General features: G+C 43.4%; 1 protein-coding gene across 1 annotated transcript in view; it reads right to left on the bottom strand.

Moving 5' to 3' along the window:
* Positions 1-1,118: 1,118 nt before the first annotated feature.
* Positions 1,119-19,160, bottom strand: part of PRR12 (proline rich 12) — a 43,441-nt gene continuing 25,399 nt past the window's right edge. The window contains exons 9-14 of the mRNA XM_033960153.1: positions 16,543-18,014; positions 16,090-16,215; positions 15,305-15,402; positions 13,528-13,656; positions 12,070-12,165; positions 1,119-8,329 (exon numbers count right to left, since the gene is read on the bottom strand). Of these exons, the coding sequence (XP_033816044.1) occupies positions 8,189-8,329; positions 12,070-12,165; positions 13,528-13,656; positions 15,305-15,402; positions 16,090-16,215; positions 16,543-18,014 (2,062 nt within the window). The 3' untranslated portion in view covers positions 1,119-8,188. The remainder of the gene's footprint in view (positions 8,330-12,069; positions 12,166-13,527; positions 13,657-15,304; positions 15,403-16,089; positions 16,216-16,542; positions 18,015-19,160) is intronic.

Below are 19,160 nucleotides of genomic sequence, written 5' to 3'. Positions count from 1 at the left end.
ACAATCTCAGCTCTGGAATGTTGTTACTTTTGGGGTTTCTGCCTGGTACTTGGGACCTGGGTTTGCCATTGTTTGAAACAGGATACTGAGCTTGATGGACCTTCGCTTTGTCCCAGTATATCAACTTTTATGTTCTTATGATACAAAGTTTATAGAATGATGAGAGAACTGTTATTTCAGTCAGTGCTGGAAGGAGGATTAAAATCTATGTACTTAATGCACAATTAAGCCTCAGCACCCTGAAGTCACGAGTTCGATTCCCAATACAGCTCCTTGTGACTGGGCAAGTCCCTTAACATTTCACTGCCCCAGTTACAAATTAAGTACCTGTCTAAAATACAACCCCACCCGCCTCCTCCGCTCTGACACGGAGAAACGCCTATGTATCCCCCCAGGAAGGTCTCTCCTGTCAGAAACCGCCCGCAAACGCTCCTACAGCCACTTCATCCCCCATCTCTGGAACCAACTCCCCCCCCCCCCCCCAAATCAGACTACAAAACTCTCCGATGACTTTCTGGAAAGACCCTCCTCTTCAACTGAATTTTTAACTGCAAATTACCCCTTGACCCCCTTATATTCCCCCTCCTTTCTACACTCTCCTGTACTTAAGTTGCTGTATAGTCTTTGAACTGTCCAAAATGTTTTCCATTGTGAATGTTGGCTTCTAACCCGTTCTGAGCTACTGGGAGGACGGGATATAAATCAAAATAAATAAATCGCTTTGCTTGCAACCGCAGAGAAAAAGCAGTGTATCAAGCACCATCCCCTTTACCCTTTCAGTAGTGGTCGTAGCTATCAGTATTGAAAGGTCTGTTCAAGTTTAGTAACAGGTCCATTGCAAATTAGTAACCAAGCCTAGATGGGGATGGCCCCCCCACCACGAGATGCCCCAACTGGTCCCTGGGCCGACAAGAGCATTGTGCATCAGCTCTGAGGAGAATGGGACCAATTTAGCAGCAAAAACTGATCGGAAAGTCAATGGAAGGTGACTAGGGAATCAATCCAAAATTGTTTAATGGACTAGTGACCTCCTTCCCCCAACAAATAGAAAACCAGTAAGAAAAAGAACCACCGCCCTCCTTATCCCTCACACAAACAAAACTCAGCCACGGCGGGGGTTGCAAAGAAAAGTGTTTTTTTTTTCTTTTTTCATTTTGTGTACACAGTATACAATGTGAGTTGTACATATTGAGAGAAAAAACATTGTCAGACACTAATAAACAATAAAAAATATATAATAACATCCATACAGGAACACAAATTCAAATATTGTAACAATACCTTTGAGGCAGGAACAAGTTACACATAGCACACATCGTAGAAAAGAGAGTCTAGGTTAGAACACATAAAAAGGGCTGGGGACGGGACGACACGGGAAATTGGGGTGGGGGGTTAGTTCTGTAATAAATTTGGTAGCATGGAAAAAAAAAATTCTCATTAATTTTTCTAGGATGCCATCAACCCAAACCTTGCATGTTTTCTAATCAAACTACCATGAATTTGGGAGGAGGGGAGGAGGAAAAAACTCCCACAGACATCCCCTCTCCCCCAAAACAGCATGAACACTAGACTTTCCCTGTTTGCAGATTCCCTGTGTATTATTAGAATTATTACTATTATTTAAATAATTTATACACCTGGTTCTTACACAGTGATGCTGGGTTTCGTCCCTGGAGTGTTTCCGACGGCGCACACCATCACATTTTGCAACTCTCCACATCTGTGGTCATCTGTCTACAATATGGCGGTGGCGAGATACGGCAGGGAATGCACTTTTTTTCCATACCTGCTATCAACTTTGGGCGTGGAAAGCAAACACATACAACAAAGGCTAACTAAGCACTTTCCTCGACGGTTCGCCAGATCGGTTTGGATTTCAGGCTGCCTCGGGAGACTGCAAGGTTTGCCTAGGACCGCCTGTAGTGGACGGGGAAGCCTACGTTAATCGGAGGCCATCTGCATGTTCTAGGACATGAAGAAAACAAAGAAGCATGTGAAAACATGGGAGACAAATGCAACCCTTTGTTACAACCCTACAGATGGTGTCTTTTTCGAAGTACTTGGCAAAACCTATTGATAGCTGAAAGAACGGGGTGTTGGCAGGTACAGCTTAGGGCCAGATGTACGACAAGCCCTTTTCCCCATCAGACACAAAAAGGGGGAAGCCTTTTGATAACGCCATCAAACTAACCCTGTGCAGGCCCAGGTAAAGCAGAGAACATCCTGCTGCTTTGGAAATATATATGACCACAGTTCCATCAAGGGTAAATAAAAACCAAACATGCTTCCAGAATTATGATAACCCATTTCCCAAGCCACAAAGATCCTAGAAAGCCTGCTGTTAGGGGGGGGGGGGGTCCGAAAGGAAGTCATTTGACAAAACACAGCAGCTTTGACAAGCCTAGTACAGACACACACAGGCAGTGAACCGAAAGAAAAGAAAAAAAACGTCACAGACTTTGGGCATTTCTCATCAGACCCATTCGGGCTACAGAAAATGTGTGACCTGTACGCAGGGGATGGGAGACCAGAGCTCTCAGAAGCTCTTTAAGAGGCCTCCATCTCAAAAGATGCCGAGGATGAGGTGAACTTCTCTAACCAGAGACTTGGGGATTTTGGCCTGCAGTCCATCACTTGGCACTTTTTCTGTTTAAATCAAAGTAGGAATCGTCTGCTGGAGACGTGGAGAGTGGTCAGGCATCGTCTACAAGAAAAGGTTTTACTTCTAGTTCGGTTACATTTGCAGATTTCTAATTTTTCCCCCAACACTCCTGACTTTCTTCCCTTCCTGCTAGAATATTTGTAAATTACAAATGAGACATACACAGAATCATTCCGTCCACCTAGTTGTTTCCTTCTGCACCGCTCAGCAAAGTTTCTACAAACTATTTAGAAGAACCTCATTACTAGCTTTACATTTTATCACCCTGATTTTCTCTCCGTTTTATTTACAGAAGAAGTTCACATTTCTTACTATTGGATGAGCCCCCGAACACAGCCCTGGTTGGGTCCTACAACAAAACTCCTTTTCATTATTCCTGACTTGGAAGGCCCTTGGCGGTGTTTGTTCTTCAGTTCTACAAACCAGCCACGATTAGCACGAGTCATCAATGTCTTACGATTTCATAGTGAGTACTTCAAAAAGGCACCCAGAGAGCTAGGTTTAAACCCAAACAGCTTTAAATAGTTTAATACCAAGTCCTGCTTTCCATAACACGGAACAGAAGAATTTAGCTAAGGACCCTAGAGTTTCACCACTGGCAACCCATGCCTCCCTTACTACCACTCTCTTCCAATGTACAGCTGCATACTAAGCCCTTATACTGGCAACACCACACAGCGAGCCAGATGTACGGACCACCTACCCCCTAATTAACAGAGAATGGGAGAAAAGCCTCAGAAAATCATGCTTTTCATGACCCATTATCCGACGTCTTTTTGTTGCAACGTCGTGGTCAGCTTACAGAGCAATGGTATCCCTCTGCTTTTAGACAAAATGCATTCTATTATTAATCCCCCCCTCACCCTCTCACATCAGGATCAGTATTTTTCAAGAGAATATGAAAAGAGATGGCAGCTCCTTGTATCCTGAGCAAATCACTTCCCCCTTCATTGCCTCAGGTACAAACTGTGTGTGCCCTCTGTGGGCAGAAAAATTCCTAGTGTATGCCACACATCTTCCTACTGGAAAAAAATATGACCAAATCCAATATCCCTTCCCTACTAACTTCGCTCTGCAGCTAGGCTTTTCAACTTTAGATGAAGACTACCGGGCATGTGCTTTAACATGTGAACACGGCTGCATGTATGTCAACAGGAAGGGGGAAGTGAAGGGATTTTGGATTTGATCATCAATTACATTCAGGTCCACTAGGAATTCCCCTGTTCATAATAGAAGTTTGCACCCGAGGCAGTGAAAGATTAAACGACTTAAATTTCACACAAGCTGAAGACTGAAAGATAACCTCCACATGGGGACACAGTCTTTGATAAAAGTTAATTTATTAGCAGCAAAATATGACTCTAAATTAATGCCGACACTGCCAGTGTTTCGACACACAAAGGTGTCTTCTTCGGGAGTCTTATCAATCTTGATTCTAAAGAGATCGTCAATACCGCTCACAGTAGATCATCACATGGGTGAAGAATATGAAGATGCCACACATCGGGGGGGGGATTTTCCTTCTGTTTTGTTTGATTTGAACTGGGCTTTGCTAGTGCTCTTAACATTAGACCACTCCTCCAGGCTACAAACAGGATATCACTTGTTACAAGCTGGTAAAATCATCCGAGTCTGTCTGTACTAACTTCCCCTGTTCCCGTCAGCACTTTTTAGGGCCCTAGAGTGGAGCACATTAGGGCTAAAACTACCACTCAGCTCACACCCAAACATACAGAAGGCAGGTGTTACAAGAGTAACACAGAAATACAGATAGAAGACGTCCACCTGAGTGAAGCCTGTCATTTACTTATCAGGAATTGTGAAAGCGAATGACTTCCACAGCACCACAAACACTATTGACCTAAGTAGTTGGGTCAGCGTCACAAGTCCTCTGTGTCTGAACTGCAAACAATTTCATTACACATAGAAACCAACCCCATCTAGCCCTCCCTTGTCCCCGAGTCATCAAGCTCAGCTGTACTCCCTCTGGTTTCAAAGGCTGGGAGCCCAAAGCATTACAGCACCGCATTTTTGACAGGATCGGGGAGGAAAGACGCAAGACAGACTGCGATACCAGACCTCAGTTGATGGAGTGTGCCCTTCAGCGATCATTGGTGGCATCTGCTATAGTTTGTTTAACTGACAAATTAGAGTGTTTTCACATTTCTTATCAGGGAACTTGCTATGCAGCGGAAAGGGTACCGAAGCAGACTCTGCCCAGGCACGAAGGAAGTCGGGTGCCTGATCCAATGCCTGAAATTCATCAGCTGTACTTCATCAGGCTGGCAACAGCTCTGCAAGATGCAGCCGATGATGGAAGACTAGTCAAGCTAGGGTTGGGCACTGTTCTACCCTCAAAACAGAGGGAGAGGGCATGGAGGCTACTCCAGGTTATCACAAACACATTACAATGGCTCTGAACTAAACCCCAAGATGCACCACACTCTGAGACTCATGAGGGGAGGGGAGCCAAAGAGTCCCACTGACGTCCATCCTCCAGGGCCTCGACTGTCCCATTAATAAATAACTCAGCATAAAAAGGGGGAGCGGTTTCAGCGTCAAATCTCCTACAGATACCGCCTGCTGAAAACTAATGGATTGCCACTCTCGCCAATGGATTTCTGCCCTACCAAAAAGTAAAGACAGAGTGACGGTGCGAGGACGGTAGCCGACTACTGACGCACAAGAGGTCTGAGGAACAGAAGCAACATCCATGTGGGACTGAGTCACAAGTCTTTCAGCAAGTGCAGAGCGAGATCTCGCCCTGTTGCTCTATCTGGCTTTCACTCCTCAGATGGGACTTGGAGGTGGGTTTCCATCCCATGAGCTTCTCTAACCCTAGTTAAACGCAGGAGGCAAGTTATGTTGGAAGACGATGGCAATGATATGAGGTTAAAAAAGAAAAAGAAAGGAAACAGAACAAGGTTAGGTTTGTTTTTTTTTTTGTATGTTTAAAAACAGGTAAAATTTCAGTAGCCAAAACAGGAGGTGGGGGAGCCAATACACTGCACTGGTAAAGCACGCTTATCAAGCCACAACTTTTCATTCTGCTTCTTTTCCCCCCAGTCCAAAGCACTAATTAAAGTCCAGTCAAACTGAACGATTCACAAGCAGGCCCATTTCCTCCACCTCCTCATTGCTCAGTTATACTCAAATACATTATGGTACAGAGACATTGCGTCTTCCTATACAATATGTACAATAAAAAGCTTTTAATTAAAAAAAAAAAAAAAAAAAACAACCAATAAAACAGATACACAACCAAGCCCAAGTTTGCTTTGCAATAGAAGTCATCTTGTCCGGGTTTTGCTATCTTTTCCTTTTGGGGAGGGGAGGGGAGTGAAATGTATGGTGATCCCTTTAAACTGGGACCAGAAATTTAAATGTAGTCCTTTTTTCATAGCAGTCTTTTCATATTAATGCAAGGAAAAACAAAGGAGAGTGGTATAATATCATCTAAGAAGATTAAATTTTAGAAATGCATAACCTAAGAAAATTACATCTGGCATCTCATCACCATCAGCCTGGTTAATGGGGGATTCACAAAGGAAGCCACACACTGCAAATGCCCTGCACAGTCATTCTTACCCCCTGCTCCCCCTCTTTGTCAAGAGTCTGGAGATGCATGAAATACTATGCCAGCGAGTAAGTCTCTGCCACAAAAAGCTGACCCCCCCCAAAAAAAAAAAAAAAAAATTAAAAACAACACAGATACAATATCTTCATATATTGGTGTCCACAAAATACTTATAAACTTCAGGAACTGAGGCCAAGGAGAAGATCTAAAGAGAGACTTAATGCTCTCAGATGAGGGAACACTGGCACGTGCTCAAGTCGAGGCAGATAACTTTGGATCGATCCATCCCACTTTCATCCCCTCGAGGAACAAGGGGGAAGGCAAGATGGCTCTAGGATGTTCCCAACTTTCAAGAGAACCCCAAATCCTACAGACACTGGGCTGAGTTTGAAAAGGCCAAGTGCCCTCCCTTCCATGGCTAGTCCAGGTTTTAGGTTATTGTGAAACATGATTTCTGGACAGTATATGTGCAGTGCACGTTGGCTACTCCTCCCTCAGAGCTAGCACCACGTGCTGCCCTCCTGTAGGAGGAGGTCCGACGAGTTTGATGCAGCTGGTAAAATAAATACACGTTCAACAGTTATGGCTGGAAACCTCTCAGTTCCATTTTTTTTCGCAAATTTCAGTCTACCCTCTCCTCCTGCGTCTTTCGAGGCATTTAAAGAAAATGTCAGCGAGCGTGAGACATGCTGTAAAGCACTTGGGCACGACAGTCTCCCAAAGCCTGCCAGGCAAAAACACTTTGCCCCTGGTGACGGGACTTGCATGCCAGTTGATTTTGGATTAACAATACTTTCCTCTAGGGATGGAAAGCGGGGGGGGGGGGGGGGAAGAGAGCGCTGGACTCAAACAATCTGACTTGAAGGACCTCTTTCAAATCCTGCAAAGAACAAAACATTTCTGGCCTTGTTCTGTTCTGCATTAAGTCCCTCTCTTTGCTCAGAGGACAGATGTGAAAGTACAGTCACAGTCTACCAGCTCCAATCTCTCTCTCACATTCACACAGAAGAGGTTCCTTCTTGGTAACTAAGCATAACAGCAAAATCAGTCCTAACGCCCAAACCTCTGGCATTCTTTCTTACTTCTGCTTATTCCAGATTTCTCCCACTTTCTTCCAGCTGAAACCTCTCTCTCTCTCTCCAGGCTCTGAGTGGAGGCAGGGGACAAGCTTGACAGTGGGGCGGACACAAAAGCACACCCGGTATCAGCAATCAGCAGCTCACATTGGGCAAATATTTCCACATGAAGCATTTTATTGAATGCTGGATAGTTACAAGCGGGAGAAAAAAAAAGACAGACAATAGGGAAAGATTTTCAAAAACAGGACCCTGTGCTGGTATTGAGAGCTGGGAGAAGTATTTCATATGTCCACAAGCAGTTTCAGATCTAGAAAGCCTTGTTAATCCAAAATTAACTGCTGCCTTCTCTCTCTCTCTCTCCCCCACTTTCCCTTTCAGGTAGGTATTCATTCACACACACACACACACCCTTTGTTTCTGAATAAATAGTACAGTTTCTTAGGACATTTCAACCTGCTTCCTGCAGTAGCAGATCACAGCAGAACAAGGAAATCTGTTGCATCTGAGAGGATTTAAAACAAGAAAAATCACGAGAGACCCAGCAACTGGATGAGACTCTGCTGATGTGATGGTTTGGGAAGAGGAGGAGGAAGGGTGTGAGCGAGAGAGACAAGAGGGAGTTAAGCAATCGTTATGATCGTTCCATGTAACTCCACGGTCACAGGAATGGGTGGGGCAGGGGTGAGGAACAGGAGAAGAAAATGCCCGTAAAATCACGCACTGGCGTCAGCATTCCATGCTTTGCCTCACATCCCTTCCAGCCACCGGTGCCCGAACAGCTAACGCCCACTAGGCCCCAGATAAAGGCGGGGGGAGTGGGGGCCCCTTCGTTGTCTTTGTCTTTGTCATTTTGCCTTTCTGCGTTTTGCATCAGGCGCACTTGGTTTGTGCCTGCGTGAGGAGGTCAGTGAAGGAGTCAAAGAGTTTCTCCAACCACGGCTGGTTCCTCATGCATTGCTGGACGACCTCTTCCTGTCCCAGGTCATCGCTCTGCTCTTCTATCGCATCCGTCTGTGGAAAGGGGGAAGACAAGACAACATGAGCACAACAGCCTCATAACATTAGGGGGACAATTTTAAAAGGATAAATAGATGGTTACCTGCCGGAAAAGCCCCCCCACCCAGTGCCAGAGAAAGGGCCATCCTGGCAAAGAATAAGGAATTAAAAAGAAACTCCTGAGGCACGCATACTTAGCGATTCTGCTGGTCCCTCTCGGGGAAAGCAGAACTCTGGAAGCATACGAGGGTCTGAAAATCATCACACCAGTAGCAAAGTTCAGTACAGCACCCCATCTTGTGTGCCGACCTCTTAGGGTCGCATTCTATTTTCCCTTACAGGTTCCCCTTTGACATATTCTGCTTACAGAACAGTTCCTGGAGATCAGAAAGGAAAAAATTACGTCTTACTTGATAATTTTCTTTCCTTTAATCAAAATAGATCGGTCCGGGACCTGTGGACTTCTAGACTGATCTATGAGACCCAAAGGAAAGGCCTGATAGGTAGATATATCAGTTCTCAGTACAGCTGGAAGCCTACAATATTTCATTCCTTCTGATTTGTCCTTGAGCCACCATCATTTAGGATTATTCTTAGGGGAAAGCAGATGACCCGACATAATTTCAGCCATCCAGCAGAGCAAAACAAGCCACTGGTGAACACCTGTAATGCCTCCAAGCTGAAGGAAAGTGTTAATCAATCCAGCACCCTCCTAAAACAGAGGAAGGATGAGCCTGAAACAACAGGAACTTTCCGTTGACATTACAGATTTCACCTTTAATATTTGTATTCCTTTACAGTGGTTTGAAATGGACATCTTGTTCATTTTTGATAAAATCTGGGACATTTGCCAGGCTTGAAAACGCCAAAATAAGAGAGAAGATACTGTAACAGAACGATAAGATTATATGATGCTGGGAATCTCAGCTCCATCGTTACCCATTTTACAAATTATTTTATTCCTAAATGTTGGGGGGAGGAAGGGGGAGCTTAGTTTATGTTTGATAGGATTGTATGAATACTATTCTGTATTGTGTTACAATAATCTTTTCAATAAAGTTTAAAAGAAAAAAAAATATCCTTGCTTTGTAACCCACAGGATCCCAATTTCTGGCATGAAAAATCTGAAGGAGGGAGGAACCCTTTGGCTGTGATCCAAGTCTTTTGTCCAGAGCAAAAAGAGCCAAGCGTGCTGGAAACAGCTGCTTTTTGAATATAATATTTGCACTTCCAGGCCAGTTTCCCTCCAAGTCTGTTGTGTACTGGGTACAGTTTCACTGTCTCTGATTTCCTGCAAGTCTGTGCGATGCCAAAGAGAGCTTCCCCTTGCCAGTTCATATGGTGTAATATGCAGAGGTGACATCGCGGTATGCTCAGAAGGTTTTATGATTAGCTCAATGGCCTACTTTCACTAAAATTATAATTACTGATGTGATAGTTGCTGAACAATTACAAGAGTATTTAGATGTTCATCAGCTATTGGATCCAATGTAAAAACTGTCTTGGCTCCTCTCTTAACTGAAATGCGATTGCTGGAGAAAAGGGACTCAAGTTTTTAACTGGATTTGTCTGCTGTGTTTGATTTAGTTCATCACGATTGTTTACTGAATAAATCGGAAGAGTATGGACTTAAAATGTTTGGGTTAATAGGCAAGGATTATTACCCGATAAATGGAACCTGGGTTCCACAAGGGTCTCCCATTTTATTTCACGTGTACATGACTGATTTGGTTAAGGTGCTTTGCTCTTTAAATGTTTGTTATTTTTCTTATGCGGATGACAACGTTTTATTATGTCCCTTTATGCCAGGCTAATGAATGAGGTTTTTGAGTAGATGTCATTCAGATTTCCCAAGTTATGCCTCCGTTGAATCAAAGGAAATTCTGCTAAACTTAATCATCCAATTATCGGGTGTTATTTTGGACTCCTGGTTAACTATCGATCTGCACATAAATAATATAATTCAGATTTTTTTTTTTTTTAAATAAATTGAGTTTACTGAGGAGGCTGAAGAACTATCTTGAGTTCTCTCAGTTTTGCAGGCTGGTGCAATCTTTGGGTTGTTTGGTTGGTTTTTTTTTTTTTTTTTACCATTGTTGATTACTGTAATGTTTTTGTGGGTCTTCCTAAGAAACAAATGCAGAGATCAGAGGCCATCCCGAACTCAGTGGCTAAATTGATTCTGGATGAAAATGGTACAATCAAGTGACTTCTAGCTGGGATTGAATGCAAGATCTTGGTCTGCATGTTTAAGATCTAAGGCCTTAGTTGTAGCTATATGAAAGACTTTATAACAATCTGTGTCCCTTCTAGGATCCCTCACTCCGAAGCTGAACTATTTGTAGGCTGAAAAAAGACAGGAGCAACTTACACTGCGTGGAAAAGGAACTGAACTTTGAAATCTTCTCCCGGTTGCTATCAGGTACAATCAGAACTATATATCCTTTTGCCTTAATTTAAAAACATGTTTTATTAGGAAGTAGTTATTTAACTGTGGGCCAGTAACCTGATTGGTGAATTATCATGGCTTTAAGAAATACCTGTTTGCTAAAATGATCATACAGGAAAATAAGACAGATTTATATTCCACACTAATCAGTAGATTCAGGGTGGGTCACAACAACAATTAGTCATCCACCGTGAATCTATTGATTAGTGTGGAATATAAATCTGTCTTATTTTCCTGGTCTCTGATTGCATTTCTTAGTGGTAAGGAGGTAGGAACTTGAGAAGCCAAAGTTCACATTCCACCATCACACCTTCTGACCCGCTGAAAACTACTGGATCCTGGATCTCCTCCACTGCAAAATTCCAGACTTCGTTCCTTTCATCTAGCTGCCCCCTATGCCTGGAATAAATGACCCAAGTATGTCCGCCAAGCCCCTTCCCTTGTTTTAAAGCAGACTGAAAACCTACCTTGCTGATATAGCCTTCAAGCCCTAACCCACAGCCAGCAGATTAACCGTTCCCTTTAACTATATGCCATGACATCCTATTTGTCTGTTGCTACTGAAAAGCATGGAATAATCACTTGGTAGTAACGTTATGTTATTAATGCCCTTCTTGTGGTTTCCTCCTTTAGCACGACATCTGTCTCAGGTAGGCACAGCTTCTTCACAGTCCTCCTAGAGAGGTGATCAGCTTGTCTTTCTAGCACAGCAGGATGAAGGGTGGATAAGCCACGCTACCTTACTGTGTCTATGGAGCACATCACACCCAGCCAAGAGATGTGCAGTTGACTAGTTCAGTTTTAATCGCTGTTTTCTAAATTTACTGCGTGGCATGCCTGGCTACCTTTCTGGGCTACCTCCAATTAATTTATTTTGGTTTCACTATCCTGGCGCTCTCTGAACCAATCGCTACTAACCAAGTAGATTGATTTTGACAGCTTGAACTTTCTGGGTCTAATCACCCCTGAAATTTTGGTCTGACAACATCAAGCCTCTGGGACTCCTCACCCCTGTCCCACCCATTCCTGCTCACACCCTTCCTCCTCCTCTTCCCAAATCACATCACTCCAATATGGTTTTGCTATTTGCTGAGATTTTAAGAATGAAGACTTGTGTCCAAGGCCTCTCTCTGGAATGAAGACTTGTGTCCAAGGCCTCTCTCTGGGAAGACATCTCTCTTCGTCACTGCCATCAGACGCTTGACTATCTTAGTTCGTCAGGCCACTATTGGCAGATTCAAAGTTTTTGGAGGCAGGGAAGGAGACAGAAGACACTTAGGTGTGTGGGTGTGTAGCATAAACTCACCTCTTCTTTGCAGCGTAGGAAAGTATGAAACTTGTAGTGATGTAAGGAATGATACAGAGAGTAAAAAAGGGATTTCTCAGTTTCAACTTTAAATTCCTAGAAGAAACAAACAAACAAAAAATCACTATATTTTCAATCATCATTTTATCTGAAAGAAATGCAAATGATAGTTTCAATTTCTGTATAAATGCAGGGCTGGTTCTGGACTTTACACTGAACCAAATAGCACAGCATGCAGAAGGGGACCTCCGATTCCCCCTTAGTCACGTAGCACGATTTGTATCCTTTGATGTACTACATGGGTAGGAGAGTCGGAGGTTCCCAGTCCTGCCATTTCTAGCCTTAATGTAAGGGCACGGTAGGCTGCCGGAAGGTTCCGAGACATTAAAATTGTACAGCATGCTCCTCTTGATAAATTATTTATTTACTGGCATTTATTAACTGCCTTTACAAAGCGATTCATCCAAGGCGGGTACAGCAGGCGTCATTCAACGTAAGACTTACAGTAGTAAAAAAGACCAAATATAAACATAAATACAGTGAATGAGGTAAACTGAAACCTATTAATAGGACTACCATGAAACAGTTTCAAAAATATACTTAACAGCGCTGACATTCAAATAAGAGAGATGTATAAATACATACTAAATACTTATGAAGCATCTAATAAGCACAAATCAGAGCAAATGTTTTTCTATAATGCAGCCTATCCTATAGCTGAGGGGTCGAATGGAGATATTAGACGGGGGCAAGATGGGTGGTAAGGAGTGCGCCGAGATAAACAGATGGGCGGCTAGTGTGGTGAACTTCACACCAAGGACCCAGGTCCAAATCCCACTCTCTCCCCCATTTTTGTTTAAATTGTGAGCCCTCCACAAACAGAAATCACCCACTGTACCCAAGCCTGAAGGCTATTGAAATGGTGTACATTCAAAGACAGTAGACACCTCTCGGTTCCTGCATGGCCCACAATTACAAAATAAGAGAGTTGAAGTGGGATCTTTATCGGATTCTGGACAAGGAAGCCTCGGTGAAGTTTGCCGAAGAAAAGCTGGGACAAAAGATAAATCCACGTGGTTCTGCATACTAAAAGGCCCTGATGAAGATATTGCAGGGGCGGAGCCCCACAGATGGCCTGCCCACCCCCTGCCAAATGCTGTGACTGGCAGGAGTCTCCAAGGTCTTCCACTGGCAGCCTAGCATGCACGCAGAGGGTAGGTGCAGAGTCATCTGCTGATAGGACGGGAGACGCCCCCCCAAAAAAATTAAGTCTGGCTATGTGACTGGGTTATTGGAAACACCATGATTATGAAATTCTAAGGTGTTAAATTTGGCAGTGGATACTTGTGCAAAACTAGAGTTTTCCATACTGGGGAGTCAAATTTTGGAATGGCCTTTTTTTTTTTTTTTTTTTGACAATAATGTGCAAAGTGTCAGGTACCAAACCCCGTCTCTCACCTGTGGTTTAGGTACATTCTTTTTCAACTTGTTCAGTGTTTTTCTGTTGTACGGTTCGCCTCCTGGCTTCATTTTTACTGTCGACTCTCCCGGCTCCATGTGGAGCTGTGGGAACGTGTGAAGCGCCTCCTGCCAAGATGGAAAAAAAAAGTATAACACACCTCCTCCCCAAATGGATTTCACTGTGGTCCCACTCCCTCTTATCACAGGAGGACCACGAGCAGGTCAATCTCTTATTGCAAGTGCTTTCAGACAGTATTTGCTGTCTAAATGTGTGTCTTCATTAATCATTTTCATTTGATTATCTTCAGTCAGTTATAACCAAGGTTTACAGAGAGACAGCAAAGTACGAGGGGCGTTCAACAATTTATCCGAGTATGAAAGACAGTAGCAATCGTGCTGAAACAAGTCTGTGCATGCTGTGACATGTCTCAGTGCGAGTCTAACATTCCAAGAGACAGGATGTCAGGAGAGTCTTCGTGCGAATCAAGTAAGAAACTGCTGGATTTGGAGCATCGTTCAGTGATAAAATTTCTCACATAAGGGAAAAAGGCAAAGGAGATCCATGAACGCAGGACTGCAGTTTATGGTGAGTCTTCCCTATCATCCTACAAAGTAAAATTTTGGAGCAAGCAGTTTAAGAGGGATAGAGAGTTCATTGAAGATGACCCTCACACTGGATGGCCTGTGGAAGCAACTTCCACAGAAAAGTACAAGAAAGTCGAGGATTTAATTTTGTCACACAGTCGAATTAAAGTTTCCCGAATAGCTGAAGAAATGGGCTTCTCAGCAGGTACAGTGGAAAATAATTCATGAAAAGTTGGGCATGTCCAAGGTTAGTGCAAGATGAATTCCAAGAATGCTGACGCCAGGGCTGTCAGGAGAACTTGGAGATGCTCCGTGAGGACCAAGTGAATTTTTTTCATCGTTTAGTGACTGGAGATAAGATTTGGGTCTATCACAGAGATCCTGAGTCCAAAATGGAGTCAATGCAGTGGAAGCGCAAGTCATCCCCCACCTCAAAAAAGTTCAAGACAGAAAAATCTGCAGGCAAAGTCACATCAACTGTCTTCTGGGATGATGAAGGACTTTTGCTTCTGGAGTTCATGTCACAAAAGACAATCATAACCGGGGAGAGCTATGCCCAACACAATGAGTCAATCAAGGAGAAAAGATTAGGAAATCTCACAGCAGGCATGCTGTTTCTTCATGACAATCACAGGCTGCCATCCGAGAATGTGGGTTTCAGCAGCTGAACCATCCACCCTATAGCCCTGACCTGACTCCCTCGGATTATTTCCTGTTCTGAGTTTTGAAGAAATCTCTCCGTGGACAGTGGTTTCCAAGTGATGAAGACGTCAAGGAAGCTGTGACGTCCTGGTTTGAAGGTCAAGCAGAAGAATTCTTTTCATAGGGGTTAACGTCATTGCAGGAAAAGTGGATGAAGTGTATGGAGCTATAAGTGGACTATATTAAAAAATAAAACAAACATTTGTTGAAAATGCTTTTCTTTCCTACTGAGGTAGATAAATTATTGAGCGCCCCTCGTATGTATGACTGGGTTTAAGATTGAATCCCAAACCCATTCTAAGCTATACATCAAGCAAGAGCAGAAAACCAAAAAGTTCACATGCACTTAAACTGGGGCAAAGGAAGACCAATCCAGGTCTCTAACCTAGCCCAGTTTAGGTGAGAGACAGCAGCATACATGTTTCTCAGTGTGTGGGAGATTTTCCCACCGAACCTCCTACCTCCTGCTGCAGTTCCTTAATCCTACCTGAATGGAAGATGTTAGAGTCAGCTTCTTTAACACTTTCTTTTTGTGTTCGTTCAAAATGGCATCTAGTTTTCTCATGGGGGGTAGGTAAAGCTCATCTGTAAGGGAGAGCACAGAGAAATTAGGTTCTTTCTTTTAGTCCCTCCAGACCGGCACAGAACGAATGAGTTTACACTCCTCTGCCAGCAGGTGGAGACTGAGAACACATTGACTTTTGGCTGTAGTACAAGTGGACTGTGCAGTCCCATCTACAATCAGTCTGACGAATAGCCAAGCAGAAACTCACTAGACTGACTAAGAACATACCAACTCCACACTGACATAGAGAAGACAAAGGAAAATGTCCAAACTGGACTTGAACACACTGTTGGATACTGATTAGAACAAGAACCTTCCAGCAATGCCCCACAGTTGCCAGCTAAACCAGCCAAATTAAGTGCCGCTGCTCTTAATATACTTCCCAACAACCAAGACAACCATAAAACCATAAAACTTCACGAAAAAACACTGAAGAAAATGACAGGATGGATGGAGTCTGTGCCAGTACACATGGAGGGGAGTGGCCTCAGCACCCTGAGGTTCTGGGTTTAAACCCCACGCTGCTCCTTGGAACTTAATCCTCCAATGCCCCAAGTACGTTAGATAGATTGTCAGCCCACTGGGACAGATAGGGGAAAATGCTTGAGTAGCTGATTGTAAACCGCTTAGATAACCTTGATAGGCGGTATATAAATACCTAAAATAAATTAAATAAAATTCTTGGCTCAGCTCAAACACAAACATACCACTTGTGTCCTCCAAGGCCTGGATCATATCTGGGTCTAAGGCGGAGCTCACAAGCATTTCCACGTAACTCCGGTACATCTCCTTCATGGCACGTGTGTTGAGTACCCGGCCCACAGGCACCCGCTCTGGAAGTCAAAAAAGAAACATTTTCTCCAGGACTATATACAATTTTAAGACAATAAGAGTGACAAAGAAACCAGCTATTCTCACAACTTAAAATGACGATTTTACGTTATCCGTTCCAAGAAGGTGGTTCTTCCTGAAAATCTAATTGCATTTGCCCTCTTCCTTGGTCAGTCAAGAGAATATTTTAATTCAGACCCTAGAAATACAAAGCCATCTCCCACATGACAAGCACCTCCCCATCACACTCTAATGATTTCATAGGTCAAATGAGAACCAACATGGGAAGCTAGACCACAAAACTGGGGAGAGAAAAAAACAACTCTCACCTTCCTCACTCTGCCGGTCAGGTGACGAATCTGAATCGGATGAAGACGCCACCTCCTTCAACCACCTTTTCCGCTTTTTTGGAGGAGGTTCTGCCTTGGTCTTTGCCTGCTTCTGTCTGGGCTTTGGTGTGGGCTTCGGAGGGGTCTCCATTTTCTCCGTCTTTTTCACCCTCACCATTTTTTCACCTCTCACCGGTTTTTCTAGCTTGGAAATCCTTTCTGGTTTCTCTGCTTTTTCCACCTTAAAGGACCTCTCTGCTTTTGTAGCTCTCTCTGACCGTTCTAGTTTTTCTATTTTGGCTGGCCTTTCTGGTTTTTCCATTCTCTCCGTCTTAGCCGGCCGCTCCATTCTCTCCGCTTTAGCCGGCCGCTCCATTCTCTCCGCTTTGGCCGGCCGCTCCATTCTCTCCGCTTTGGCCGGCCGCTCCATTCTCTCCGCTTTGGCCGGCCGCTCCATTCTCTCCGCTTTGGCCGGCCGCTCCATTCTCTCCGCTTTGGCCGGCCGCTCCATTCTCTCCGCTTTGGCCGGCCGCTCCATTCTCTCCGCTTTGGCCGACCGCTCCATTCTCTCCGCTTTGGCCGGCCGCTCCATTCTCTCCGCTTTGGCCGGCCGCTCCATTCTCTCCGCTTTGGCCGGCCGCTCCATTCTCTCCGCTTTGGCCGGCCGCTCCATTCTCTCCGCTTTGGCCGGCCGCTCCATTCTCTCCGCTTTAGCCGGCCGCTCCATTCTCTCCGCTTTAGCCGGCCGCTCCATTCTCTCCGCTTTAGCCAGCCTCTCCATTCTTTCAACCTTAGTAGGCCTTTCTGGTTTCTCCAGCCTCTCAGTCTTGGCTGGTCTTTCTGTTTTTTCTATGCTTTCAACCTTGGCTGTTCTCTCTGGTTTTTCTATTCTCTCATCCTTAGTAGGCCTCTCTGGTTTTTCTATTTTCTCAATTTTAATAGGCCTCTCAGGCTTCTCTATTCTTTCCAATTTAGGTGGCCTTTCTGGTTTCTCTACAATGTCCACGCTGGCTGGTTTCTCTGGCTTCTCTATGATGTCAACTTTGGCTGGTTTCTCCAACTTCTCTACAATTTCCTCTTTGACTGGTTTCTCTGGCTTCTCTACAATTTCCACTTTGATTGGTTTCTCTGGCTTCTCTACAATCTCTACTTTGACTGGTTTCTCTGGCTTTTCTAAAATCTCTGCTTTAGCCAGTTTTTCTGGCTTCTCTACGATGTCCATTTTAGCCAGTTTTTCTATGTTTTCCAAATTTTCGACCTTGATCGGCCTCTCTGGCTTCTCCGCTTTTTCTAACTTTGTCAACCTCTCCACTTTGGTTGGCCTCTCAGGCTTCAATATTTTCTCAGTCTTTTCTCCTTTCTCGGTTGTCTCCATTTTCTCCACCTTCTCTGTTTTTTCATTCTTTTCAGGTTTTTCTGGTTTCAATATGATTGGATTTTTACCTATGGGTGTCTTAGGTTGACTCTGTCTCCTAAAGAATGCACAAAGTCAAGAGCTTAATTTCAAAGTCTCCTTCTACAAAACAGATAGAAACACAAAAGTCACCCTTCTTTTTAACCATCAGCATCAAACATAAAATGAAGGGATAATTAGGCAGTTTGAAAACCTGAGCTTAATCTAGGTATTTGCAGCATATTTTCTACAACTTTCTTAGAAATGTTTGTGAATTTTCATCAATACAAGAGTTTCCTATTGCCTGCATTTTTTCTTATTGCCACTGTTATTTTTCCAGCTGGGGAATGGAGTCTTTGAAAAATCCTCTCTGTTCCTTCCTCCCGTAACGAGAACCACTCATGGAGAGTAGAATAAGACCAGCAGCCAATCAAAAGTTTTAACTAGTTTAAGTTTCAAGTTTATTGTTGACTTATTGAATCGCTTAATTTAATTTGCTAAGCGATTTACAGATAAAAAATAGATACATCAGATTAATTATAAAAGGATGCATAAAATTTAACACATTATCATACAGAATAATAAATAAAGTCATACAAAACTAACAGACACACGAGGAAAGAAAGGGTAGAACTACAATCGTATATATTAAAGAAAACATAAATGGTAAAAATACAACAGATAGGGGAAATAAAAAGGTAAAAAAGAAAAAATGTAATAATAATCCTTAATTAAGCTCACATATTAAACGCATCTTTAACCCTTTCAGGACCATAAGGATCGTAGGCCAATTTTTGTGGTTTTGATGACATTTTTATGGTAAAAAGGGCTTGCAGATGCCAAAAAATTGATTTTTTTTGTGAAATATCATTATTTTTTTTTTAAAAAAAATCACACTTCTGGCTTATGGACAGTGTGGCAAGTGAATCTTCTCGTCAATCTGGCAACGACGCTAATGAATGAATGTCGGAACCAGTTTGTTTACATAAAGGCAGTATCATATGGAATCCGTACATATCAAATTTAGAACTGTAGACTATCCCAATCAAAATTTATAGGATTTTAAAGTTAGGGGACAAATATGTCCCTTGGTCCTGAAAGGGTTAAAAAGGAAACTCTTTAAGCTGCTTTCAAACTGTTTCAGATCATTTTCTACTCTAAGATACTGGGGCAAACGATTCCATAATTGTGGGGTTATTACAGAAAAAATGTCAGTGCGACGAGT

The sequence above is a fragment of the Geotrypetes seraphini genome, chromosome 10, assembly GCF_902459505.1.
Source record: "Geotrypetes seraphini chromosome 10, aGeoSer1.1, whole genome shotgun sequence".
NCBI lineage: Eukaryota > Metazoa > Chordata > Amphibia > Gymnophiona > Dermophiidae > Geotrypetes > Geotrypetes seraphini.
The sequence above is the reverse complement of the archived record's forward strand: the minus strand, read 5'-3'. Positions and strand labels throughout refer to the sequence as shown.